General features: G+C 39.5%; 12 protein-coding genes across 12 annotated transcripts; 6 read left to right on the plus strand and 6 right to left on the minus strand.

Annotated features, from left to right (window-relative positions):
- Positions 1 to 987: 987 nt before the first annotated feature.
- Positions 988 to 3,379, plus strand: GCK72_005026 (uncharacterized protein; the record flags this gene model as incomplete). Its single annotated transcript, XM_003116713.2, has 7 exons — positions 988 to 1,074; positions 1,162 to 1,294; positions 1,630 to 1,803; positions 1,855 to 1,985; positions 2,036 to 2,338; positions 2,416 to 2,927; positions 2,977 to 3,379. The coding sequence occupies 7 exons, from the start codon at positions 988 to 990 to the stop codon at positions 3,377 to 3,379; spliced, it is 1,743 nt and encodes a 580-aa protein (XP_003116761.2).
- A 3,477-nt stretch (positions 3,380 to 6,856) lies between these two features.
- Positions 6,857 to 7,287, minus strand: GCK72_005027 (uncharacterized protein; the record flags this gene model as incomplete). The annotated part of the gene is made up of 3 exons (XM_053724997.1): positions 6,857 to 6,961; positions 7,011 to 7,103; positions 7,150 to 7,287. The coding sequence occupies 3 exons, from the start codon at positions 7,285 to 7,287 to the stop codon at positions 6,857 to 6,859; spliced, it is 336 nt and encodes a 111-aa protein (XP_053589191.1).
- Positions 7,288 to 8,539: 1,252 nt separating this feature from the next.
- Positions 8,540 to 8,974, minus strand: GCK72_005028 (uncharacterized protein; the record flags this gene model as incomplete). The annotated part of the gene is made up of 3 exons (XM_003117013.1): positions 8,540 to 8,668; positions 8,724 to 8,810; positions 8,861 to 8,974. 3 exons carry the CDS (start codon positions 8,972 to 8,974, stop codon positions 8,540 to 8,542), a joined length of 330 nt encoding a protein of 109 aa, XP_003117061.1.
- A 335-nt stretch (positions 8,975 to 9,309) lies between these two features.
- GCK72_005029 (uncharacterized protein) lies at positions 9,310 to 9,739 on the minus strand (the record flags this gene model as incomplete). The annotated part of the gene is made up of 3 exons (XM_003116720.2): positions 9,310 to 9,438; positions 9,492 to 9,578; positions 9,626 to 9,739. The coding sequence occupies 3 exons, from the start codon at positions 9,737 to 9,739 to the stop codon at positions 9,310 to 9,312; spliced, it is 330 nt and encodes a 109-aa protein (XP_003116768.1).
- Positions 9,740 to 9,977: 238 nt separating this feature from the next.
- GCK72_005030 (uncharacterized protein) lies at positions 9,978 to 10,457 on the plus strand (the record flags this gene model as incomplete). The annotated part of the gene is made up of 3 exons (XM_003117054.2): positions 9,978 to 10,139; positions 10,187 to 10,279; positions 10,323 to 10,457. The coding sequence occupies 3 exons, from the start codon at positions 9,978 to 9,980 to the stop codon at positions 10,455 to 10,457; spliced, it is 390 nt and encodes a 129-aa protein (XP_003117102.2).
- Positions 10,458 to 11,648: 1,191 nt separating this feature from the next.
- On the plus strand, positions 11,649 to 13,253 carry GCK72_005031 (uncharacterized protein; the record flags this gene model as incomplete). The annotated part of the gene is made up of 9 exons (XM_003116788.2): positions 11,649 to 11,753; positions 11,799 to 11,891; positions 11,939 to 12,031; positions 12,081 to 12,206; positions 12,254 to 12,340; positions 12,388 to 12,486; positions 12,540 to 12,776; positions 12,827 to 13,069; positions 13,116 to 13,253. 9 exons carry the CDS (start codon positions 11,649 to 11,651, stop codon positions 13,251 to 13,253), a joined length of 1,221 nt encoding a protein of 406 aa, XP_003116836.2.
- A 389-nt stretch (positions 13,254 to 13,642) lies between these two features.
- On the minus strand, positions 13,643 to 15,446 carry GCK72_005032 (uncharacterized protein; the record flags this gene model as incomplete). The annotated part of the gene is made up of 5 exons (XM_003117359.2): positions 13,643 to 13,660; positions 13,709 to 13,933; positions 13,983 to 14,585; positions 14,631 to 15,303; positions 15,352 to 15,446. The coding sequence occupies 5 exons, from the start codon at positions 15,444 to 15,446 to the stop codon at positions 13,643 to 13,645; spliced, it is 1,614 nt and encodes a 537-aa protein (XP_003117407.2).
- Positions 15,447 to 15,935: 489 nt separating this feature from the next.
- GCK72_005033 (uncharacterized protein) lies at positions 15,936 to 17,793 on the plus strand (the record flags this gene model as incomplete). Its single annotated transcript, XM_003117304.2, has 5 exons — positions 15,936 to 15,954; positions 16,005 to 16,103; positions 16,149 to 16,914; positions 16,963 to 17,146; positions 17,194 to 17,793. 5 exons carry the CDS (start codon positions 15,936 to 15,938, stop codon positions 17,791 to 17,793), a joined length of 1,668 nt encoding a protein of 555 aa, XP_003117352.1.
- A 107-nt stretch (positions 17,794 to 17,900) lies between these two features.
- Positions 17,901 to 19,638, minus strand: GCK72_005034 (uncharacterized protein; the record flags this gene model as incomplete). Its single annotated transcript, XM_053724998.1, has 5 exons — positions 17,901 to 17,995; positions 18,044 to 18,693; positions 18,740 to 19,129; positions 19,178 to 19,399; positions 19,445 to 19,638. The coding sequence occupies 5 exons, from the start codon at positions 19,636 to 19,638 to the stop codon at positions 17,901 to 17,903; spliced, it is 1,551 nt and encodes a 516-aa protein (XP_053589192.1).
- Positions 19,639 to 20,177: 539 nt separating this feature from the next.
- Positions 20,178 to 21,043, plus strand: GCK72_005035 (uncharacterized protein; the record flags this gene model as incomplete). The annotated part of the gene is made up of 4 exons (XM_003117367.1): positions 20,178 to 20,266; positions 20,313 to 20,418; positions 20,472 to 20,664; positions 20,715 to 21,043. 4 exons carry the CDS (start codon positions 20,178 to 20,180, stop codon positions 21,041 to 21,043), a joined length of 717 nt encoding a protein of 238 aa, XP_003117415.1.
- A 199-nt stretch (positions 21,044 to 21,242) lies between these two features.
- On the minus strand, positions 21,243 to 22,273 carry GCK72_005036 (uncharacterized protein; the record flags this gene model as incomplete). Its single annotated transcript, XM_003117144.2, has 4 exons — positions 21,243 to 21,515; positions 21,559 to 21,775; positions 21,829 to 22,114; positions 22,162 to 22,273. 4 exons carry the CDS (start codon positions 22,271 to 22,273, stop codon positions 21,243 to 21,245), a joined length of 888 nt encoding a protein of 295 aa, XP_003117192.1.
- A 310-nt stretch (positions 22,274 to 22,583) lies between these two features.
- Positions 22,584 to 24,924, plus strand: GCK72_005037 (uncharacterized protein; the record flags this gene model as incomplete). Its single annotated transcript, XM_053724999.1, has 5 exons — positions 22,584 to 22,821; positions 22,880 to 23,638; positions 23,684 to 23,825; positions 23,874 to 24,003; positions 24,052 to 24,924. The coding sequence occupies 5 exons, from the start codon at positions 22,584 to 22,586 to the stop codon at positions 24,922 to 24,924; spliced, it is 2,142 nt and encodes a 713-aa protein (XP_053589193.1).
- Between the last annotated feature and the right edge of the window lie 63 nt (positions 24,925 to 24,987).

Below are 24,987 nucleotides of genomic sequence, written 5' to 3' on the forward strand. Positions count from 1 at the left end.
CTAGAAAACGTCAAATTTCGAGATTTCATTCAAATTGTATGAATTAGTTAGAAACATTTTTGAATCCTGAATTCCGAGGAATCAGAGTTTTCAAAGTCTCAAAAATCCATATTTTTGCACAATTTCAGATTCCAGACCATCTCAATAACCGTCTAGATCTTTCAGAATTTCCGAAACCTTTACAACTCCAAAATTTTTTGAAACATCTGAAATTTCTTTCCTTGAAAATGAAAAATGTTTTGGAATATATGTCCTGTTTTCATGTCAACATCCGACTTCACTTTCCCATATCAAGATCTGTCAGCTCTCCCTGCTATCTCAAAACAAAAGATTGAGGACCTCCTACCATCCCTTCAGATACCATCAAAAGTTCCCATATTAATGACCACTCTCTCCTCCTCAATTACTACTACTCTCCCTCTCGAATCGATACATTTTCCCTCACTTACTGATAACACCTGAACCTGAAAACTCAGCGGGGCGCCCATCGCCATTACTCCTCTCATTTTGCCTCTCCATTCGAAAATTCGAAGGGCGCGAAGCGTTTCTCTTCGTTTCTCTCTCCTCCACCAACAACAGGCAGCAGGTGCCCCGCCTTTCCGTCTTTTTTCCTCTTCTCAATCGCGCACTATCTTCTACACTATGCCCTCGTGTCCGCCCTCTCTTTAGACTGTCTTCTTCTTCTTCCTCTTCTTCTTCTTGTTCCTAGGCACACCTCCTACCCGCACCAATGCCCTCACACCATACACCAATCGCCCGGAGGTTAATCCCCTCCGCTCGTCTCTCTCTCTCTCGTTTTTTGCTTATGGTGTTTACGCATAGTTATGTATAAGTTCCCATGAGGAATCATTTTGTTTGAGATGGGATACGGTATTCAGAATTTCAGATTTCAAAATTTTCGTTTCTCTTCTTTTTCTGCGTTTTCACTTTCTTACAAAGATTTCCTGATTTTCAGATCCCACTGGTAGTTGAACTCGCCACAAAGAAATGAATCACAACGGGTCTGCACATGCAATCTTCCTGAATATTGAGGCTAACAAGGAGAATATCCCACCGGGAGCCGAATTCAAAAAGGTAGGTTGTGCTACTTGTGCAATACAGTCTTTCTCAAAGTTCATGAAACCGGAAGGAAAGGAAAATTTAAAAAGTTTCATTTTCCAGGACTCATTCGTCCTCCCGGAGCCACGTGTCAACCGCTCAACAGATCCAGACCATGACAGCCTGATCCCGTCCCCAGTCCCTCGACCATCTCCTGCAACATCTCAACTTTCAGACGCCTCATTCCTCTCGCAAGGTACGTTTTCTTATTCTTATTTTTTATTATCGTACTGTATTCCCTTCCAAAAACGCGAAAACTCTCACAAACATGTACCGGTCATCTCTGATAACAGACACTCACTTTTGACCGTTTCTCTCGCCTCTCTCCCGTTAATTCGTACTATTTGAGGGCTCAATGGGGGTTATTAAGTGAATAGTTTTTGACAGGTTACACACTGGCACATTCATGTTACATTTCAAAATCGTATAGTTGAAGGGGAGTATTTTAAAATGGGTGACCTACTAGATAACGGTCAAAAAGTGCAAAGTGGTCAACACGAAGTGCATGCCCTTTTATAAAATAATTTGCAGATGGAGCAACGGTCACTACGAGTGCCGATGAGGCAGAGGATGATCTGGAATGCACGTCGAGAAAGGAGAAAAGTTTGGGATTGTTGTGTCAGAGGTTCTTGATTGCTATCAATGAAGAGACAACTGGATCACCGACTAACGAGGTTCATCTGGAAACGGTGGCTAGGAAAATGAGTAAGATCTGGTTCTTAGTTCTCAGATTTTTGAGCGATTCCATATTTTCAGGCGTTGAAAAGCGAAGAATTTACGATATTGTCAATGTGATGGAGGCTCTGGACGCTATGCAGAAAACCAACAAATCCTACTATAAGTGGCAAGGACTCGAATTACTTCCAAAACTTATGTCTGAGCTGCAGGTATTTCTATATCAATCATGAATCTCATCTGAAATCTCAGCTTTTTCCAGAACGAAGCAATCGAGGAGGGCCTACCAGAGCGTGTTCTGCGAGTCGAGCAAGCCATGTGCTCATTCACTGAATTGGCTTCTCCACGTGGATCGAAGCCTGGTGGATCCAAGGATACTGTCGGCTCGTTTGTCGGTGGAAGCACCACTTCAACACCAACCACTCCAAGCACTTCTTTCGATTCAGTGACCGTGAAGACGGAGTTATTGGAAAAAAGATCGAGAGTGGACACACGAGACAGACAGGGACGAAACTCGTTGGCTCAGCTGTGCAGACGCTTTTTGATGGTCTTGTTGAGTAATCCAGTGAGTTTTTCTTTAATTAATAGCCCAGAGAGTATTGAATTTCATCTCCTGATACTCAACCTTTGTAATTTTTTCAGAAAAATGTCCGAAAAGTGAGTCTCGACGTCGCCAGCACAGTTCTCATCAAAGACCCAGAAACCGAAGGATTTGAGCCGCCAAGCAGAAGCCGGTGCAGAAGACTTTATGACATTGCCAACGTATTAGTTGCTCTCGGACTCATCAAAAAGGTGCACTATCTATTTGGAACGAAGAAGATCCCTCTCTTCGTCTACTGTGGACCTGAACCAGATGAGAACGCGTCGTTTGACGTCTTCCAATCAGTTGAGCGCCTTCTGAGCAGCCCTCAAAACATCCCACAAACTCCAATCATCAAGGCACAAACCGACAAAATAGTACAGCAACTTGCCGGTTTTGGAAAGAGAACTTTGTCAGAGCAAAACTTGGCCAAGAGAACTGGAAACACTCCAAAAATGGCGAAGATGAAGTCAGAAGCGGTTCCGATATCGCCTATGCCTGATGAGAGTAAACTGTTTATGTTCGCAGAGTTGGCAGCTGTTGCAAAGTATCAAGAGGATATTGCAAAGTTTAGGTAGGTTATTTGAGATGTCGGTTCAAAAAATAAACATTTATTTTTACAGGAGTCTAATGAGACCAGTAGCTCCAATGGCTCCAATGATTTCAACGCCACCACCACAATCCTCCCAGCAACCAATCACTCCTTCAGTGGTTCCGCCACTTCCAATGGCGCCGCTCCAGATTCCAGACTTCACCAAGCTCCCTCCACTGGTTTTCCCATCAATTCCGAACAACAACACGAATTTCTCATTCTCGGACTACGCACCTGCTCCGCCAACACTCCGACCGCTGGTCTCACAGATGACGTTCCGACCGGAGTGTTTCGATGATAAACCAAAACATTTAATGTCGAATATTCTGGGAGACTCAAGAAAATATCAAAACAGTCAGAACACTTTCGAACACACAACATCATCTGCATTCCAGGTTGTGACCAAGAAAGGGGAGAACACCCGGCCAAAGTAAGTGTCTTTTCATATAATAAGGACGGGGGAACGTCTTCTGTTCGGATGACGTCATTTCTATTGGAGAGCAGACGGGGGGTATTATTGCGCAATGGGTGAAGCTTGCGCAATTGGAACATTTTGTAATGTTGGATAGTGAAAAAGAAGGAGAGATGAGCATCTTTTCACACTATGCAACTGGTGGCGTAATACCTTCAGGTAGCATCAGATTCGCGGATTGTCTTGGACAGTTTTTGAGATATGAGGGGTTGTTCAGAGTAGTCTCGCGGATTTGAACATGGGCACTATTTGTGCAGTGTAACCTGAAACTGAGTAGATAAGAAACTGTAGGGGTCACCTCCGAATTTCAATACTTTTCAACAGTTGCCTCTCTTTTTACAGTAGCCCGCACGTTTTTGGGTGAGAAAACTTTTTGGCGACGGTGTGAGAAGATAGAGAAGATGAAACTGAGATGGGCGCTGGTAGATTAGGATCTGCGCCAACACACTTCACCCAACTACCACGACGACGCTTTTTGAGTGACAACCACACCATAAATTTTGGTGCGTAAATAGGGAGAGAAAGAGAGGATCAAGTTACCGTATCTAACTATTTAACTACTTTTTCCTCCCCTACTATTCCATCATTTTGCGTGCACATGACCTTCCTCCTTCTGTCTTCTTTTCTGTCTTTATGGCGGTATGCAAAGAATAACAAAAAGGAAGAGAAGATGGAACGACGTCTTCTTCTAAAGAGAAGAGGGTGGCTGATTGCACAAGCATCAATGAGGGAGAGTGAAGAGCCCTCTATTCGGAGTTGCGTAACTTGCGCGAGGGCATACAGGCGGCAGATGAAGAGGAACAGGCTATTCTATTCCATTTTATGGGTATTTTATGTGGGTGGGATGAGATAGAAGACATCACCATGTGTTGTTATTTGTTTCTCGTTTTTCAAATTCCCGCGAAATTGGACACATGTTGTGACCTGGAATTAAGATTTTGGCGCATTACACTCTTGGTTATCACTAGGTTATCAGTAGAAAATGACCAATGCGTGATGTTTGATTAGCGTTTCTACACACATGCCCGAATGCCATCTTGTATATACATATAGGAGACGAAAATGTCACAGGAAGACGGGTTACATAATTGGGTAAACATGTTACAAAACTATGTGGAGAGACCGGGTCAAATAGGGAATGGTATCGGGAAAAATGGGGAACTATGTAGTGGACATCTGGATGGGTGGGGGTACATATCTAACTCATAACGATTACTGTAAATTTAGATTCCTGTAATTTCCGAATTACAGGAATCTATTTCCGAAGTTTGGAAATCGGGACGTCCGGGCGGACATTGAAAATAAGCACCCATAAAAATCGCTCGTTATGTCAGACTGCACTGAATAATGTTTGGCAAGTATACAGACATCTGGAAATCCGGTCAAGGAGAAAACACTATTTCTTCATTCCTTTTTTTCTATAAGTGAGAACAGAAATCCAAACTATTGGGGGAAAGTTAAAAAGGAAAACAGAAACATTTTAAAAACAGAGATAACGGGACATCTATAGTTCTTTATTCTAATTTTCCTCATTTTTCAGAAAAGTCTTTGGAGAAATCCAGAATCTCCAATAGTCCTCCCTACACCAGCCACGTCTTCTCCTCCTTCTTTCCACCCATCTGAACGAATTCCTTCTCATTTCTAGACTAGTCCATTCACACCCATCCTCTCCCTGAAATCTCTTCACTCTTCTTTCCCTTACTTTACCATTTTCTCTCGGTTGTATTGATTGCCTTATTAATGTTTCATATTGAACTAATCATTTTCCTCTTCCAGAATATAATTGTAGATTTTCTTCTCCTGAAATTCTTTCTTTTCGTCTCTCAAAATGCATCATTTTAATGCACTACCCCATTCGACCAGTTTTCTTTCATTTCTTTCTAATTGGTATCTCGATACGATTTGTCTTTGCTCCCCATTTCCATTCTCTGCGTGTTTCTCTTTTTCCCTTGAAATTTCACTTTTCAATAACTACTCAAGTTTAATTTATAAGTATTTGATAAGTGATTAGATGACATAAATCATTTGTAAAAAGTGTAAACGAGTTTCAGTTTACTTCCAGAAGGAACATTTTCAGAATAAAATTGGATAAAACAAAATGAGTTATCAACTTGTGTAACCGGATGTCCAACTGCCTGAAAGTCATTAAATATTTGTCCACAGATTATGGAAAAGCGAACTTTCCAGATTTTTTTTTCCATTTCGTTGACTCTTTTTTGGCGCCATTTCTTTTATTTCAAGTGACCCAGTATTTAAAGCGAGAAGACAAACATGAACATTATGGTTACCGCAAAGAGAGTGGGGCGCCCATTTTGAAGTGAGGCGATTGATTTTAATGTGGGAATATTGGGTTGAGGGGAAAAGAGATGGGGAGATGGAATTTGAATATCGAAAGAGATGAAATGTTCAAAAGGTTGTAGGGGGTCGTTATTCATGTATTCGATTGTTTGAAATGAGTTTTAGAGTTGAAAACAACTGAGTATTATAGTACCGGCCAAAAATATATCATATTTTGCCTCATTCAGTTACAAATGTCCAACTTTGAGAGTATGTCATAGTAAAACTAACTGTCTCACAAAATAACTTTTGATGGGATCAAACAGACCAACAGTAGATCTCCGTTTTTGCTGTTAACAACTTTTTTATACGGGAAGTCCCTAGAGAGTTGTGGTCATTTTAAGTGGACAGCTTAAAAATCGGACTATTTTGCACTGAAATGGGTCGATTTCAAACATTCACATTCAAAACTTTTCTTCAATTTCCCTCCGATGGCTCCGGGAAATATGCTCAATGAGAGAAGATTTCTCCATTTTCCTCTTCGAATCTTATACCTTTACCCAGAGTTTCCAAGATTTTCAAATACGAATTCCCACTTCAAAATAATGATGTCACAACACGACCTCCTCTTTCATATTCTAAATTGATATTGTTGCGGTATTCCTTTTTCATCATTCACCACCACCACCGACACTCATATCATCATCACCTATATTTACCTTTCTCTCCTCTTTAGTACTTTCTAATTCAAAAAAGAAAGGCGCGAGAATAGGTGAGAATGAAATGGCAACAAGACAATTGGCGCCCCTTTCTCTGCAAGACACTGGACGCTAATCAAGGGTGACAGGAAAGGGGGTGAGAAGAAGATGAATGGCCTTGGAACAGAGATTTTGTCAAAAAGTTTTTGAATAATTAGTGAATAGGTAAAGAGACATGGGAAACTGATTGGAGGAGCGGGGGAGCTGGGTTCCAATAGTGGAGCTGCTTGGATTTGTAGGGTACAGTATACTTCTAGATTTGTATAAGAATATGACAGTCACACAGGAAGAAATAATATTTATTCATAGCTCAGACAGGAGAAAATGATGTGACAGTATCCTAGAGTCTCAAGAAAACAGCTGTCAGGTGACGTGAGAATTCACTCGATTGGTTGAGTGATATACTAGTCAAGTCCTTCTACTAAATCTCCTTGCAGAATCACGCGGATGATTTTATTCTCAAAAAATTTCATGTCTTCGATTGTCTTTAGAATCTGCTTCCGGATTTCCTGAAAATGATTAAAATATTTTAAAAGTAATATAAAAATGGATTTATACCTTATCTAGTTTGTATTGTCGGGCAGAAATAATAGAAGAAAACGCTGTTTCTAGAACATTGAAGCATTTTTTTAATTCTGGCTGAGAAGCTCTCTGGAAAAGATATGTTGCTTTCAGTTGGTATCTCAATTAAACTCACTGGATGCATCTTCAAAGTTCTCAAACATTTCAGTTTTCCTTGAAATGTTTCGCATTCTTTTTGGGAAATCATGCATTTACACGTTTCATCAGTTGTGGATTCTGGAGTGGTTGGGGTATTGGTTGGAATAGCGGACATTTTTTGAAGAAGATGAACAGGAGATGCGGAAGACTCAGAATGAGGGATAGGATGAATGACAATAAATCGTTGGACAATTATCTCGAGGTATTTGAAGACACCTGGACTTCGCGCGCGAACGATCTGCTCATCGAGCTCTGGGAATATAGAGAAATCGATTTCGAAATTTGGATTGAATGGATGCACAGGCAAGGCAAATACCAAACCAAAACACAAGGAATAGAACCAAAATTTGAGATTCAGTCGATCTTTTCCCTCATACAGGCATCCGAATGCACAGATATTGGGACAAAAATAATTTCAGACATGCAGAAATTAGGATGTGTGGACATAAGGACGAATAGAATTTCAGAACGAAAGTGTCAAAATGTGATTTTTCAATTCTAGAATTTCATTTTTGTAGTTTAAAACTTTTTAACTCTATGTCTTCCAAACTACAGTACCGGTGAAAAGATTATGGACTTTGGCCGTTTTCAGTAGAAATTGTCCAACTTTGAGAGTGTGTCATGGTAATTCTGATTGTCCGGTTTTTGAGCTGTCGTCTTAAAATGACCATAGCTCTCTAGGGAGTGACCGTGCAAAAAAGTTGTCAACTACAAAAATGGAGTTCTACTTTGGATCTGTATGATTCATTTATAATCTACTTAATGGGACAATCAGTATTACCATGACACACTCTCAAAGTTGGACATTTTCAACAATTGATCATCTGAATTCTCAGTTTACTCGTATAAACCCCAAGAGCCCGATTTCACTGATAAATGAGAAAATAGTATTCCCCTTTCCTGCTTCTGAAAAGTTGATTTCATTTCTTTTTTCTCTCATCGTTCCCTCTCGTCCGTTTAGTTGGACCCAGAGGCTCGCGGATGGAAGTGGTTTGCATCAATTAACACTTTAAGGATATGTTTACACTATACAAATTATGATTTTCGTCTTTAATACATCATCCGTTTGTTGTATCTAGAGCTCATCTCAATTATTTCCACCTGCCGACCTTCTTAACCGAAAAATAGAAATTAATGAGATACAAAAGGTGTCATTCCAACTGGACAGGTTCTCATATAGGTGTACGTCATTCTATCTGGAAAGTAGAAAAATGTTCATTAGTCTTTACAAAACCACAGAATTTGTATTTTTATTAGAATTTATTAGGAAGTTAATAAATGAAAACCAATGAATTAATATAACCGTTGTGATAATAATGGGGACTCGTGGGGATCATAATGACGTTTAAGAATTAATCAACTAGAAATTAACTGTAGAACCCGCTGACTGTTTTCGTGGCATCTTCCAACGTTTCTCCCTTCAAAATCACACGAATCAGGATATCTTCCAGGAGATGCCTCGCTTTGTTGATGACATCCATCTTCTCAATGTTTCCCTAAAAATTAAGAAGAAATTAGATCTCGAATTTCTTCATTTACCGAAATAATTACCCTAGTCTTAGGAGCGTTTACAAGAAGAACTTCCAAATAGACTCCGAGGTTGTCGATGAGATCTTGAATATCTGGGAGAGACGCTCTCTGAAATATATATCGAAATAGAGTGAGAAACGAGAAAAATAAAATCTTACCGGATGTTTCATCAGTTTATTGAAGGATCTGGTCTTCCCTCTGATTGAATCAAGCTCTTTTTCAGAAAGAAGTGAGGGAAGGTGGCAATTAGATGAAGTTGAGGTAACGAACATTTCGGAAGGTAGAGTTTTGAGTGAAGTAACTCGAAAAAATGAGATTTGAGAATGAATAAATGACGGAAGGATGTGTTTTAGACGAGTCGAATAGGATGTACCAAGTATTCAGTTTCCCAGCGAAGGACACAAACAGGCACTGTTTGTAGATTTAATTGTCAGGTTTTCATAAACTGAGAATCTATGATTGCTTTGATATTAGAAAATACAAAACCGTATATTTATTAGAAATGTTTATTGAGACTAAAAAATAATAACACGTAATGCAAAAACAACCCTAATTAAATTAAACATCACAAGAAGTTATTCAAAAAAATTTAGATTTTGCAGACGAATTAGCTGTATAACTCGCTGACTTTCTTCATGACATCTTCCAACTCTTCTTCTTTCAAAATAACACGAATGAGGATCTCCTCCAGAAGAAGTCTCGCTCTGTTGATGACATCCATCTTCTCGACGTTTTCCTGAAATTTTATCAAAGTTAGTATAATAATTCTGTTAAAAAAGGAACTATTACCTCAGTTTTTGGACCGTTCGCACAAAGAACTTCCAAGTAGATTCCCAGATTGTCGATGAGATCTTGAATCTCTGGAAGGGACGCTCTCTAAAGTATATCAAATTAAATTTGAAAGCAAACAATTTAAATCTTACCGGGTGCTTCATCAGCTTGTTGAAACATCTGATTTTTCCTTTGATTGCATCAAGCTCTTTCTCGGAAAGAAGTGGAGCAAGTTGGCAATCAGATGGAGTTGAGGTAGAGCACATTTTAGAGAATATGATTTTTGAGTGAAGGTAGAAATAACAATTAAATAACGGAAGAAATTTATCTAGATACTGATCTCACATATTTAACCCGTGCCGACCGTCATGATGTTCCAAGTGTAATGTAGCAAGATTCCCATGAGAAGTCCTCCTGGGAAACCACCGACGAGTCTCGTCGTTCATCCTCCTGTGTGTATTCTTCCCTATTCTCACGGTATTGATTCGTGTCCCATAATTGAAGATGTTCGCCACTCCAGCACTTCCTGCAAAAACATCTAAAGTTCCTAAAACTACTGTAGCTAATTCTAAACCTGTAAAAAAGTTTGTGCCACTTCTCAACGAACGCCAATTAAATGGGGTTCGAGGAAAACAGAGATGTTTCGAAAAACTGAAAAGTTATCCGGTCAGTTTACTTTTTTATTAATTCCATCTCATTCTTGTATATTCCAGAGAGCCTCACTTCCAGAGATCCAAGGTCTCATCAAGAGTCTCGAACGTCAATATGAAGAGACTATTGCAGGGAAAGCTTTTCCAAAAAGCAAGGTATTGTTTGGTGTTTATTAGTAAAAAAAAGTTTTTTTTTCAGTGGAACTTGCAACAACTTGCACAGACTAAAAAAATTAAAGTGATTCTAGAAGAAGTTCTGATTCGAGTCATAGTGAAAGGAGAGGATTCTCGTGTGGTTTCAAAGGAAGTGTTGGAGTTTCACAAGGAGAAGTAACTTGCTATTTATTTTTCATGTAATTGTTTTGTTTTCAATAAACTTTTCTTCAAAAAAAGAGTTTTTTTTAATATCCAAACACTCCACACTACATTCAGACCTCTCAACTAAACGTTTTCCGATCATTATTCTTTCTCAGAACGAATAAAAAATGTATAGAAACTACACACCCAGACATATTGAGTGAAGGCGACGAAGCCTTTCGTCACTTTCTCCGGATTTGGAGCACCGAGAATAGAAAAGATACATGTTTTACTACTTGATCCCTCTTACTTTTATAATCATTCTATCATTTTCAAAAAGGTCAATCCATCATTCTGTGCAGTAGCTGCAGTAGTCTTGACATGAAAATTGATAAGAAATGACAAGAAAAGAAATAACATTTGATAAGAAATGGATAGACAGTTCCTTGTTTCCTTTGTTTCTTATCCACATTTGTTCTTTTCGTGTGTTTACATTGTGTTTTATTGTTCTTTAGAGATTTCGGAAAGTTTTCAAATATTTGAATTTTTTGTAGAGATTGTCACATCATAACATATTCCTTACTTGATATTGAATGTTGATTCATCTGATGATTCAAGCGGATTGAATTTCTTTATATAGGTTGTGGATACATATCCTTCCAGAGAGCAGATATATATCAAAGCTGTTTCTTTCATTTTTCGCTTGAAATTTGCTAAATTTAAACTTCTGGAATGGAGTTCTGAACTTTCAGAATATGTTCAGAACGTAACTTTTAAGAAAAGAAATCTACAAAACAATTCTAATACAAAATTGGAGATCTAGACTAATCCTTGATACCTTGCAAAAGTTGAGATCAACGCACACTTTTTAACTCCTTGACTCGGCTTCAAAGTTGAGCATTTCATAGCTGAAATTCCTGAAGCTACCTGCTGTAGTTTATCCGGCTTTCCGAATGTCCACCTCAGGTTACTGTATCTATGTCCGTTTAATCCGAACTATACCTTTCTGAACATTCCACTCCCTCTATTATCACTAACCCCGTGATTGTGCTCTCTTGTCCGTTTTTCATTTCTCGATGGGAAGGAAACTCATTTATTTGATTTATTTGTTGTTTTTTTTTCTCTTCTCTCGTGTAACACACACTCATTCTTTCTCCGCTTTTTTTCAAATAAAATTTCAAATTTCAAATTCATTTCCAACTTTCCCTTTAAGAGAAACGGGAGAGCAATGGGAATTTCATGGCTCTTATTACTATTTTCAACTGCTCATTTCTATATTGAAGTTGATTCAAAGGATTCAAAAGAAACGGCGAAACTTCGTTCTGTACAAATTGTAAGTAATCAGGTTTTGAGATCCAATTCAAATTCAAGTTTCCAGCTTTTTCGTCATGGAGCCCGTGCTCCATCTGAGCAGATAACCGACCCAAATTATCATTCATCGTTTCCACGTGGGTTAGGCGAGATGACTGATGTAAGTTGTTAGCTTTTCGAAAGACACAACAAGATATCTTTTTTCAGCGAGGCTTTGAAAACTCGTACAAACTGGGGCGTTACCTGAAAAAGAGATACGTGGATAAGGGATTCTTGGATCCGATTATGAAACCGAAGGAGGTTGGGATTTGCATTGTTTTTGATCCCTTCTCATTCTCCTTCGTTTCAGATGTTTTGGAGATCAGTCAACAAGAATCGTTGTTTGAGCACGGCGTCTACCGTCGGATTCGCAATGTTTGACGATCAGATTCGACATATTCATGTGCCTGTGGTCACCGAAGAGATTGATGAAAAAGTTTATTTATATTGACTTGATTCTCTATTTTATACCCAAAATTTCAGTTGCTGTCCTATAATATAGACAATTGCCCTCGGGAAGTGGAATTAGTTAGGGAGAGATGTCCGAATTTCGATGGGAACTATCATCCGGTTAGTTTCATTTTCAGTTCATGCACCTGTTCATCCTCTGTTTTCAGTGGCCGAGATATGAAGCATTCATTGCCAACTGCCTCAATTACACGCATCCTGTCTTTGCTGAGTATCCATTTGAAACCATCGAAGCTTATATGAATGAGGTTTGTCACTAAATATTATATGATTTTCTCCACAGCAATTTCCCGATTTTCAGTACAAAAACAGTATTCCTCCACCTCCTCTCATCGAGAAACATATAAATGAAATCATGGCAATCTATGTGAATGTGACACAGTTCATCACTGGAACTGGAAATCATCATGATCCGAGAATGATGAAAGTGAAGTTCGGTTTTCTAATGGAAACTTTGCTCGAAAATATTCGCGAGATGAAGGAATCGAGAGAGAGTAAAGAGAAAACAGATGTGAAGAAGTTCACCGTCTATTCAACGGTTTGTGTTCATTCTTCCCTCATTTTGTTACAAAATTTCTTATTTTCCAGCAAGATTGGATTCTGATGGGCGTTCTCGATTCATTGGGTGTTCTGAATAAAACGGTTGGTCTGGAAGTGTATCCAGAATACAATTCGATGATTATCATTGAGCTTTGGGAGGAGAAAAGTGGAAAATTCTATGTGAAGACATACTATAAGAAAGAAGAAATCACTGCTGAAAACCACGAACTGATTGATGTTAGTAATTTGGTCAGGAATTGTGAAGAAAGTGAGCCGAACTGCAGTTACGAGGTTCATTTAAGCATTTCGAGTCGTCTTACAAAATACTTGTTTTCAGAAGTTCATCAGATGTTGTGACGACTACAAATCAGACGAAGGTGAAGGATGCGAGGTTCAGAAGAGAAAGAGAAATATTCGAGGATTATCGATCGATAAAGCTGAAAGGAAAAAGCCACTATTTGCTGGGCCGGAATAGAATGTAAGGAACGACAATGGCTCTAATAGGAGGTTTGCTGTAAATATGGAAAACTATGAATGAAGTGTTTCTATTCTGATGGTCTTACGTTTTCTTTGTGTTCAGTCATCACAGACGCGCAACCCATCTTCTAGATCTAACACCAAAAATGAAAACAAATTTTTACTGAGAATGAAAACAGAAGACAAAAACGGGGATAATGAAGGATGCAAACGGAAAAGCAGCGAAAATTTTACGGGAGATAAACACACATGATGGGCAATTAAAACTTGACATCATCTTAAGAGACCTTATTGGGATGAAGCAAACTCATAAAGTAACAATATTTGTCAGAGCGGCGGAGGGGAGCAGATGGTATTATGTGGGAAGTTGATTATCGATTGTGATGATTAGCGAACGGACATTACCTGAAAATATATATGTTGAATAATGAAAAAGTTTTTTGGGAAACTTACAATATCATCAATCTTAAGAATTGATCGCACACATTCAGATGCCTGCTTGATGGCGGATGCGGTGACAAGAAGTGGTTGGACGACATCTTCTTCAACCATATCAGTGACGTATCCCTTTCGGACATTGACTCCGTAGGAGCTGTTTCCATTGGCATGGTTGTTTCTCAACTCGGTGACAGTGTGAATTGGCGACAATCCAGCGTTCTCGGCGAGCGTGTATGGAACCTGAAAAATATCGAAAAATTAGACCTGACAGAACATTAAATAAGCTTACTAGTTCAAGTGCATCGGCGAACGCTCTCCAGCAGTATTGTTTAGCTCCATGTTGAGTTTGAGCGAGATTACGAAGCTTCACAGCGATTTCCATTTCTGGAGCTCCTCCTCCTGGCAACAAAGCCTTTCTCTTGACGAGGCATCGAATAACACAGAGAGCATCATGGAGAGATCTGTCAGCCTCCTCGAGAACCAACTTGTTTGATCCACGGAGGAGAATTGAGACGGCATGTCCTGGGTTTTGAACACCAGTTACCTTGATAACCTTTCCGTCTCCTCCTGTTGGGATTTCTTCGACAAGATCAGCGTATCCCAAAGCTTCAGCATTGAAGTGATCGAGAGAAGCGACTGGACGGCAACCGAGAATTCTTGAGTAGAATTCGATATCCTCACGCTCAATATCCTTGATGCACATGATCTTCATTTTAGCCAAAAAGTGGAGAGCAAGTTCGTTGACGGCGTCACGAAGGATACTCTTTTGGATAAGAAGAACGTTGCATCCAGCAGCCTTGATTTGCTTGCAAATCTCCAACAAGTACTGACGCTCCTCTTTCAATGCACGATCCATCTGGGCGTAGTCGGTGATGATAACTTGATTTTCCATCTGAAAAAAAGAAATTAACAATTTAATGAACCTAAATATTCTTACATCAGTCTTTGGAGGACTAATCTGGAACTGAATGAGTCCAATCTTAGCCTTTTCGACTCTTGTTGGTGCTCCACGTCCCATGGTCTTCTGATCGATAAGAGCTCCCTCGATGAGTTCGGATTCTTCAACAGTGTCACCCATCTTCTTGATGATCTTGATCATTTTCAAATTGACATTTGTATCGGTGTCAGAGTTAATAATCTTCTTGACAGCAGTCACGGCCATTGGTGCAAGAAGCCAGGAGTGCTGGGAGACTACCTTCGAGTTAAGAGAAGTTGTGGCCATCTTGTTGAGAAGAGCGTCATTTGAAAAATCTACTGGGGAGCTCATTTCTTCGAGAATCTTATCAGCTTCAGTGGCGGCGCTTTGGAATGATTCCGAGATCGTGGTTGGGTGAATTCCCTTGGAAAGAAGATTTTGAGCAGCATCAAGAAGAGCTCCAGCCATAACAACAACAGTTGTAGTACCGTCTCCGGCTTCGATATCTTGAGCCTTGGAAAGTTCGACAAGCATTTTAGCGGTTGGATGAATAACGCTCATTTGATTGAGAATGGTAGCTCCGTCATTGGTAATGGTGACGTCTCCGTTTCCAGATTGAATCATTTTGTCCATTCCGCGTGGACCCAATGAGGTACGGACGGCATCAGCGACAGCTTTGGCAGCGACAATATTGCTGGAATGGAATAAGTTGGATGAACTAACTATTGTATATTTTAAATACCTGTTGCGAACACTGTCTGGCTTGTCCTTGTCTTTGAAATTGCGTTCACGACCCGAAGCCGATTGTCTGGCTGATGCTGCAGCTGGTGGTGCCATCTGAAAATCAAGAAATACACGAAATTCGAACCGAAACAATTATGAGAAGAAACGACGAGAACAAAACATGAAAAATCAATGAAATAGGAATCTAAATGATGATTAACTGGTCATAATGACAAGTAAGATGATATTTTCTGAATGAAATGATTTTTTTGACTTCGAAGAATTCCAGAAAGCCTTTTGTTCCGAACTTAACGTTAAATTTTCAAGCGAGAGCCAGAAAGATCTGTGAAAATACGCCCCTTCGTGGCGAGACCTACCGGCCGTCACAACACACCTCCCTTTAAATTTTTTCGTATTCTTTTTTATTTTCAGGCCTTTTTCATGTAAATTCTTGCTGAAAATGTGATTTTTAGGTTTTGGTATTAGCTTTAAACGATTCTCGATGAATGAATACATATAAATTACAAATCTTTCATTTCGCAATACTTCAAAAATCGATATTTCTCAATTAATTGAGTTTCAGGGTACAACTGCCTAAGAAAAATGGCAAAATACTGTCTTAGTGAGTTTCAATTATCATTTTATATATTTTTAATTAGTTATTTGTTTCAGAAAAAGCTAGCAAGCGGGTGAGCTGTGCCAAGCGCTACAAGATCGAGAAGAAGGTTCGTGATCACAACAGAAAAGTGAAGAAAGAGGCAAAGAAAAATGGTGAGGGCGAATTCCAGTAATTTTTTTTCACCATTTACTGTTCAGGAACACTCAACAAAAAGGAAAAGACGATTAGTGTGCCAAACTCTTGCCCATTTAAAGAAGAGATTCTGATTCAAGCAGAGCAAGAACGCGAGAAGATCAAGGCTCGCCAGGAGGCCGCCAAAGAAGCTGCTAAACTTCACCGTGTTGAGAAACGAAAGTTGAATCTTCCTGCAAACTTTGAGAGTATGGTGTCAAAAGCATCAAAGCAAGGAGCAGAATTCGAAAAGAAAGCAGCTAACGCAGCAGATCAAGAGAAATTCAACACTCTTGACGACAAAACAATCAAGGCCTACGCAAGTGAAGTCAGAAAAACTATTGAAATCGCTGATGTCATCATTCAAGTTCTTGACGCCAGAGATCCACTTGGAAGCCGTAGTAAATCTGTTGAGGAGCAAGTTTTGAAGGGTGGAAAGAGATTAATTCTTCTCCTGAATAAAATCGATTTGGTTCCACGTGAAAATGTGCAGAAATGGTTGGACTACCTTCGCGGACAGTTCCCAACTATCGCTTTCAAGGCTTCGACTCAAGAGCAAAAGTCTAACATCGGACGTTTTAACAGTGCAATTCTCAACAATACTGAAACTTCAAAATGCGTTGGAGCTGATATTGTTATGAAGATTCTTGGAAATTACTGCAGAAATAAGGACATCAAAACGAGCATTCGCGTCGGTGTTGTCGGATTTCCAAATGTAGGAAAAAGCAGTGTTATCAACAGTTTGAAGAGAAGAAAGGCTTGCAATGTTGGAAACCTTCCAGGAATCACGAAGTAAGTCATCGAGTTCTATGTTCTGTTATTAATTCATTTTTTCTATAGAGAACTTCAAGAAGTTGAGTTGGACAAAAACATTCGTCTTATCGATTCACCAGGAGTTATTCTTCTTAGTCAGAAAGAATTGGATCCAATCGAGGTCGCACTGAAGAACGCCATCCGTGTTGATAATCTTTTGGATCCAATTGCTCCAGTTCATGCTATTCTTCGTCGTTGCAGCAAAGAAACTGTAAGTTACCCTATTTTTATTTGCAATTTTTATTGTTCATTTTCCAGATCATGATGCACTATTGTCTTGCCGATTACAACTCTGTCGATCAGTTCCTTGCACAATTGGCCCGCCGGATTGGTAAACTTCGTCGTGGAGCTCGTCCTGATTTGAACGCTGCTGCTAAAAGAGTATTGAACGATTGGAATACTGGAAAACTCCGATACTACACACATCCACCGGAGGCCGGATCTGCTAAAGACGACACCAGTGTTCCAGCTGAAGTTGTCACACAGTTCAGCAAAGAATTCGATATCGATGCTATTGCTGATGATCAGAATCAAATCATTGAAGGACTCCCGATGGAAAGTGATACTATTGCACCACATAACTCCGACGAAGATGAGGAAGAAGACGAGGAGATGGAGACTGGGGCTGATGAGAAGAAGCAGACAGTAACAAGTGGAAGAAAAGTGAAGGGACCAACCAAGGATGACGACAAGCCAGTTCTGCCAGAAAGTCTTGCTCTTGACGGAAACGTACAATTGAATAAGCTGATCAAAAACGCCATCAAGAAGCAAAAGAAGAAGTCAAAGAAGACTTCAAACAGAGCCGAAAAACTATCGGATTCTATTGGAAACATGCTCGGAGAGTCTATGGAAATGTAAATTCTCATTGTTATCTCACTTTTTGTCACATTTTCGTTGTGTTCGCTGTTATTGTTATGATTCAATGTTTTAATGAATAAGTTGTTTTTTATTACAGTATCAATTTTTCATAGCCAACTACGGAGAACATTCAGAATCAGGATAGCAGTGATGAAGGTGACGGTTAGAGTAGTCAAGACGATTATGCTCCATTGGAATCCTTCTGTAACAATTGGCGTTGTGGGAAATAGAAGGGAAAGAGTATGATTACCAATATTTTCAATATGGATATCTTCATCGATTTTCCCAGCAACTAGTTTCTCGACCTTTTTCTTCTTCGGAGTTCCTTCAGAAGTTTCAGATTCTTCTGCACTGTTTCCCAATTCCCCTTTTTCTCCTTTTTTCCAAATATATTTTTCTTCAGGTTCATCTGGTATCGGCGCGTCATCTTCAAGATCCACTGCGTCTTTTTGACACAAAATATTTCGCTTCCGAAAGCAATTCGGCCTAAATGGCACTTCTTCCTCCGATACTTCAACTCCCAAGTTTCTATAGTTACACGTCATCACTGTCACCTCTCTCAACGATTTCATCTTCACGTCGTAAAACCTACCAGCCCCAGTATTCAGACGAATTTCATCGAAATGGCGGGGGAGGGGCAATGAAACCGTGTCCGAAAAACTGTGTCCTGTATGAGAAAAAGTCAGCAATACGGTCATGTCAGTCAAACTCTGAGAAATTTTGAATCGAAAATCCATAGGTGGATGGCCTTTTAGTTTCGGCATATTCAACTTTTTATTGAGAGGGATTGATTTGTTTTTCCCATTCTCCGGATATATCACATCGAACGAGATTTGTCCAAGAATGAAAGCAAATGCCGAATTGCTAGAATTTCGATTCCAGAAGTTAATCATAACGGAACTAAAAAATTAAACAATCTTTTTTTCTGTTTCTGAATTTTCGTTACTTGTTAGAAGCTCTACTCTTAAAATCCTGAAATAGCCGAACATCGACTATCCATAAGTTTTGCTCGGAGCTCTCGATGTTAAAATAATCGAAACGAGATTCTGGCACCGGAAATGTGAACTGATTACCCAAAGATCTTCGTGGAGCAGGAAAGTCTTTCCGTTCGATCAGCAGTTTTGGCATCTCTCCTTCCTCTAAACGCTTCGATTCGAATTGATATTCTTCCATTGCACTACACTTCTTGCTGTGTTCCACACTGCTAACGATCACATTTTCAACGGAAATCTCATTGATTCCGATATACGAAAAATTAGATGGAATCAAGATTGTTTTGTCATCAGGGCGTTGGGTTTTGAATCGACTCCATATGTCTACTCTTTTATCGAGAAAACTGAAAGCATTCAAAAAATTTACAAAGAAAAAACAAGCGAAAACTAACTCAAAAGTGACGGTACCAAAGTATTCGACTGTGATCTGTGGTTTTATTTCTCCTACCATTAAAATCGTTTTCACAACTTGGTCAGATCCCGGATATTTTGATTTACATTGATTCGCTTCCTTGTCCGAAATGGCACACTCCATAACAAATGAATAATTCGTTGTTGTTCCTATTCTAATTCGACCAGGCAGAATATGCATTTTCCCGTTTTCTGGTTTTGATCTGAAAGGTTAATACAAGGTTCAAAAACGTCTCATAACAACCCACACTTTCAGCGAGAAACTCAAAGTGATACGATCATCCATCTGAATTCCTCTACTCAACTTCACTGCTCCCTTTTCATTCAGAATCCGTAAATAGGCGGGCGGCTCCTCATAATCAACACTTTTAAACTTCCCTTCTACTGCAAATTGAGAAGATTTGTAGCATGTTAGTGTTGGCTCTTGAACTCTTCTTGTCATATCTGAAGGTTGATTGTTTATTTTTCAAAAAGATCAGATTCACCAGAAAGAAGTGATTTTTCAGCGGGGTTTCTAACTTTTACAACTTCTCCATTTGCAGATTCACACACTTTAGATGACGCATTTAAACCTGCTGAGAAATCAGGAACTGGCAGAAGCTGAAACTTTCACAAACTTCTCATTTTTTCATATTGTTACCGTACCGCCCAACAAACAGATCCATTATTTCCGGGAACTAGCTGCCAGCCATCAGTGCAAATATGAGCTGTTGTGATACAGATCAGAATTGATATATTGGTAAAGATAAACTTTTTCATGGGCATTTTGGAAATGCGTAAAACTTGAAATAAAGCTTTCCCACGTATAAATTCGAATTCAAACTGCCGCAAAAATGAGGGCATGCAATTGCGCTCGGGCGCTAATTCTGTGTACTACTCTCGGATAATCTAGGCTGGTCTTTATTTTATGAACAATTTTTGCATTATTTTTGTCTGATTCTGTGTCAAAACTTGCATCTTCAATTACAAATGTTTTTCAGAATGTTAAACCGCTCAATAACATCACTCGCAAATGTGCAAATCCGTTCGGTGTCTTCGAAATACCCGAGGCCGACTCCAAGACACTTCAAGTAAGTTTTTCAGCACTAAATCGAACGATTTAAACCATTATTTCAGACGACGTTGGTTCGAAGCAGCACTGCAGCCAGAATTACCACCAACAGTCAGCATGTGTATTGCTCCCGGACTTGTGAAGCGAGAGCACACTGAAAAATCGAAAGAAGTGAGTTATTGTTTTAAAATCAAATTTATATAGCAATTTATCTATTTTTTCAGTACTCTGATGTGGAATTAGCTCTGTCGAATCTTGTACGTGATTGGATGGTGAGAGAAGAGTTCCGTGTGATGGCTGTCTGCCAGTTTTTGCCAGTTCCCGGAAGGACGCTCTGGTTTGCGAAGAACCAACTGAGATCGAAAAATATCGAATTTAGAAGCTATGGAAATAAGATTTTGAAGAAAGTCTTCGAAAGTATGTCATTTTTATTGTCTTCATTATTATTATCAAACACATATTTTCAGAGACCCCAATGTCTTCTCTCAATAATGTACTCGTTGGATCCAATGCTCTTCTTCTCTCCAAAGACATCTCTGCTATCAAAAGTATTCTTCAAGAAACTGACAAGCTCAACTGGATCGAACCACTTGTAATGATGGCTGATGGAAGAATAGTGGATATGGTTCAAGCTCGTGATCTCTCGAAACTCTCCTCACTTGAAGATCTTCGAGCACACACTGTGCAAATTCTGGGACAGCAAGTTGCTCAAATCACTATTTCTCTTGATACGGCCACTCGTCATCTTCCATCTCTTCTTGATGCGTATGCTTCTAGCAAACAGGAGAACAATTAACATTTAGCAGTTTTTAGAGTAGATTTGTTATATTTTATTTGTTATTGTGAAGATGATGAAGATCAATCAAAAACATACAATTGGAACGACTAAATTGACAACAAGACCCGGGAGAAAACAGTATCAACGAGCAATAATTCACTAATCCAAATCTAATAAGAAACCAAAATTAAATATCCTAAAATCTCTACACAATTTTCTAATTTTTAGTCATCGCTACCAATCGCTTCACATTCTCATACGTTAAAAATGTGACGACTGCTGCTGGAAGTTGTCGTACATTTGCAATGAGACACCCTTTCCAAAGACCAGTGGCTCCCTCGTTTCGGATAGTTTTCAACGTTGTTTTCCACACTCCACGCGAATCAGTGTTGTGATCTTGCATTCTGGTTCGAAGAACTTGATAGGGAAACGTGACTGTAGTGGCAAGAATTTTGGAAGTGGAGGAGGCAACAACGTAGTCGGTTTGGTTCTGAAAACTCTATATCAACTTTTGAATAAACTTTGTTGCTTACTAAGAAGGTATCCTTCGGGAGACCACGAGCAGCGCATCTCTTATCAATCATCCAGCTGTAAGCAGCAATCTGAACGGCACCATGTGTAGTTCCAATGACTCCAGTGACAAATCCACGATACAATCCGAAAAATCCTTCTTGCTGAACAGTTTGACGCATGCAATCAATCATTCCAGTGTATCTTTTCGTTTGTTGGTTCTCGTATTGAAGGCATAGTCTGAAATCTTTTAAGAGTTGAGAAAAAATACAGTAGGATTATTTTTCGGCTACCTGGTCTTTGTCAACCAAATTGGATTAGTAATACACATGATTGCTGAGCCAGAGATACATCCACTTATCAGATTGTTTGCCATTTCACTCCCAGTTGAGAAGTTTTCGTTGATTTTCGTTCTCAACGAGTTATACCACTGGAAATAGAGCCCCCAGGATACGGATGCTCCAATCAAACTTGGAGTCCATCCTTGATATAATCCACGTACTCCTTCGACTCTCACAATTTTACGAACAGCATCTGCATAGCCTTTGTACTGCGGACGTAACGAACTTCCTTCGTTGGCTAAAAAATCGATACTGATTATTTTGTGATGCAAAACTGAAACTAACCGGAAAATCTGATTTTTAGAAGATCAAACGGGTGACAAACGACTGTACTTGTGACTCCACCGCAGAATCCACCAATTAAGTGATCATAATTCGTCAAATCCGGGACTTTCATCGATTTTAGAAGATTTTTAGAAGGTAGAAGGATGGGTGATAAAAATCGAGAAGTGCGTGATAAACTTTGCGCGTGGGGTCTGGTGTTCCTCGTAAATCGACATTTGTGTACACTTCACAGCGGCGCCAGTTTAAATTCAGTTTTTAAAGAAATAATTTCTCGAATTTGTTTCAGCGTTTTCGAGCATTTTGTAAATATATTTAGTGTTTTTTACATTAATTCTACAACTTCAAATAATAATACCTTTGTACACATTGAACCGGACTCGATTTGTGTAAAAATTTCAGCTGAATCCCCATTTTTACAGACAATGAAACGTCGTGGCTACAACACTCAATCATGGAAAACCAGAATGTCAGCCGGCGGAGCCAATCGAACAAACCTGCAAGGTGCCATGGCTAGACTTCATGAACTCGAAGACTCACTACTCATACAATCTGATTCTCATCGTCACAGTGGATCCGATCTGATACCGAAACGAAGAGTCAACAGCTTCAAGCCTTTTAATAGTCGCCTTCAACCTTCCTATTATCGCTCGCCAATCAGAAGTGAGTTTTTATTCAAAAATTTGATTTTCTTTTTACTAATTTAGTTTATGTTTTTCAGGTTACCGAGATCTCGAGCCAGCACCACCTCCACCTATCTCTTCATTCCTTCCTCCACGACACACCAGAAGAGAACGATCACCAGACGTTTTAGTTAATGATAAAGGCCACCCGATTCCTAGAAAAGGAATGTTCTTGAATGCAAAATACTCGGAAGCTGTTCCACTACTAGATGAATGTCAAGTTCAACGCACCGCAGGATTGATACGGAGAATGGTTGACAAATCCCATCGCAGTAAACAGTTCAGTCTACCCGATTATCAACTGCAAGACTCAATTCGACAAGCAGTTTATAGACAAGGAGTACCAGATCTTTACCGAACTCGCGAGCCCCAGTATGAGGAATATGGTGATGAAGTAGAGCCAGGACCTTCTAGACAACGTTCTCATCATTCATCCCACCATCAATCTTATCACCCATCTCACCAGGATCTGAGACGTCCAAGACTTCCAAATCATTATAGAGGAGATCGAAGAGCCCAGTTTGAAGAAGAGGAAGAATATGATTCGGATGATGAAGACGAAGTTTTTCGGGAAACGGCGAGACAGCCACCTCAGAAGAATAAACGAAGAGTTGTTGATGAGTTCGAAGAGCATTCAGATCACCCATCTCGAAAAACCCAACGGAAACGAAACGTGGAAGAAAGAGAGGAGAGATCGAGTAACGAAGATGAGCACGATAAATCTAACCATTCGAATGCTTCGAATGCTTCGAAAACTTCGAAAACTTCAAAATCCAAAAATACATCTAGAATAGAAGGTATTTCCAAAATCTAGTAACTTGAGAACACATAATAATTTACAGAAGAACGAGCACCTTCTCGTGGCAGCAAGTCTTCTAAACATAGCACGCCGAAACTTCCGTCACCTACTGCGGCGGGTCCTTATATAAAAGATTCGGATAACGATGACAATTGGAGAAAATCACTGCCTTTTATGTGTCAACCGTTAGTAGAAAGAACTGAATTGAACATAATATTTCCCTTTGCTTTCAGAGATGGTCCAGGTGCTGCAATGCTTGAGCGTGTTGGCTCAGCGATTACACCGCTGTCGTTACGAGACGACTCGAAGAATAGTTATTCGGAAGTGGCTTTAATGCTTCTTGGGAAAAGTTTGAATAATTTAGTTGGTTACTTACGCAATATACATTTTTTTTAATATTCAAAATTTCAGCGGAAACCAGAAAAAGAGCGAAGAGAGGCACGACCGCAATCTGAACTTTTGAATATGAGCACTAATTGGAGTCGTCATCAGCATAAATCTCGTTCCACTCGAAACTCGGATGGCGTCGAGAAAGTTGTTCTGGAAACTCGAAAATCTGACACGTTGTTAATGCGTGAAATCTCACGAATTCAGAATCCTCAAAACGCTACAACGTTTCAGTTTGAACCATCTTCCGTTTTTGCTCAACCTAGACTATTCGATATGAGCAGTGAAGTCAGAAGGGAAAAGAGTCCTGAAAGAATACGCCACAAAAAGAAAATGCCACCGCCACTCTACCGATCATCTCCAATTAGTCAAGAAGTCTCGAAATCTCATGACGCGATAACTGTGCCGAGTTCGATTAAAAAGGGACCAGAACGATACGGATTTGTTATATCGGATGATGAAGAGGAGCCAGTAGTAACAAGACAACAAGATATTGATGATTACATTGCCCGTGGAGCCTCACAACTTGATGGCTCTTACTTTCCTTTAAATTCAAATTCATGCAAATCGAGCGAGAATCCTTTGCCTGTTCAAGCCAATCCGCAACCCACTTCTCGGGATGAAATGAACATTGAACCTTCCTCAAAGATCTCAGAATCTTCCGACACTCGTAGAGAATATGAAATAGATACGTCCTCATTCAAATCAAAAAGTAAAGAAGCGTCATCTGTGGAATTCACCAGTCGTTTCATGTTCAGTCAGAGCCAGAAAAAGAAGAAAAAGACGGTGCGACATACGGGACCGATGATGGAAATGGATGAGGAATCACAGAAAATGTTCGAAGACGCTTTCGAAAGTAATGGAGGACCGTCTGATAGAGAAAAGTATTTGTTTTGACAAATTTTATTGAAATGTATTTTTATTTATTTGTATTGCATGCATTGTTGCCTTCATTTCCTG

This window comes from Caenorhabditis remanei, chromosome II (assembly GCF_010183535.1).
Source record: "Caenorhabditis remanei strain PX506 chromosome II, whole genome shotgun sequence".
Taxonomy (NCBI): Eukaryota; Metazoa; Nematoda; class Chromadorea; order Rhabditida; family Rhabditidae; genus Caenorhabditis; species Caenorhabditis remanei.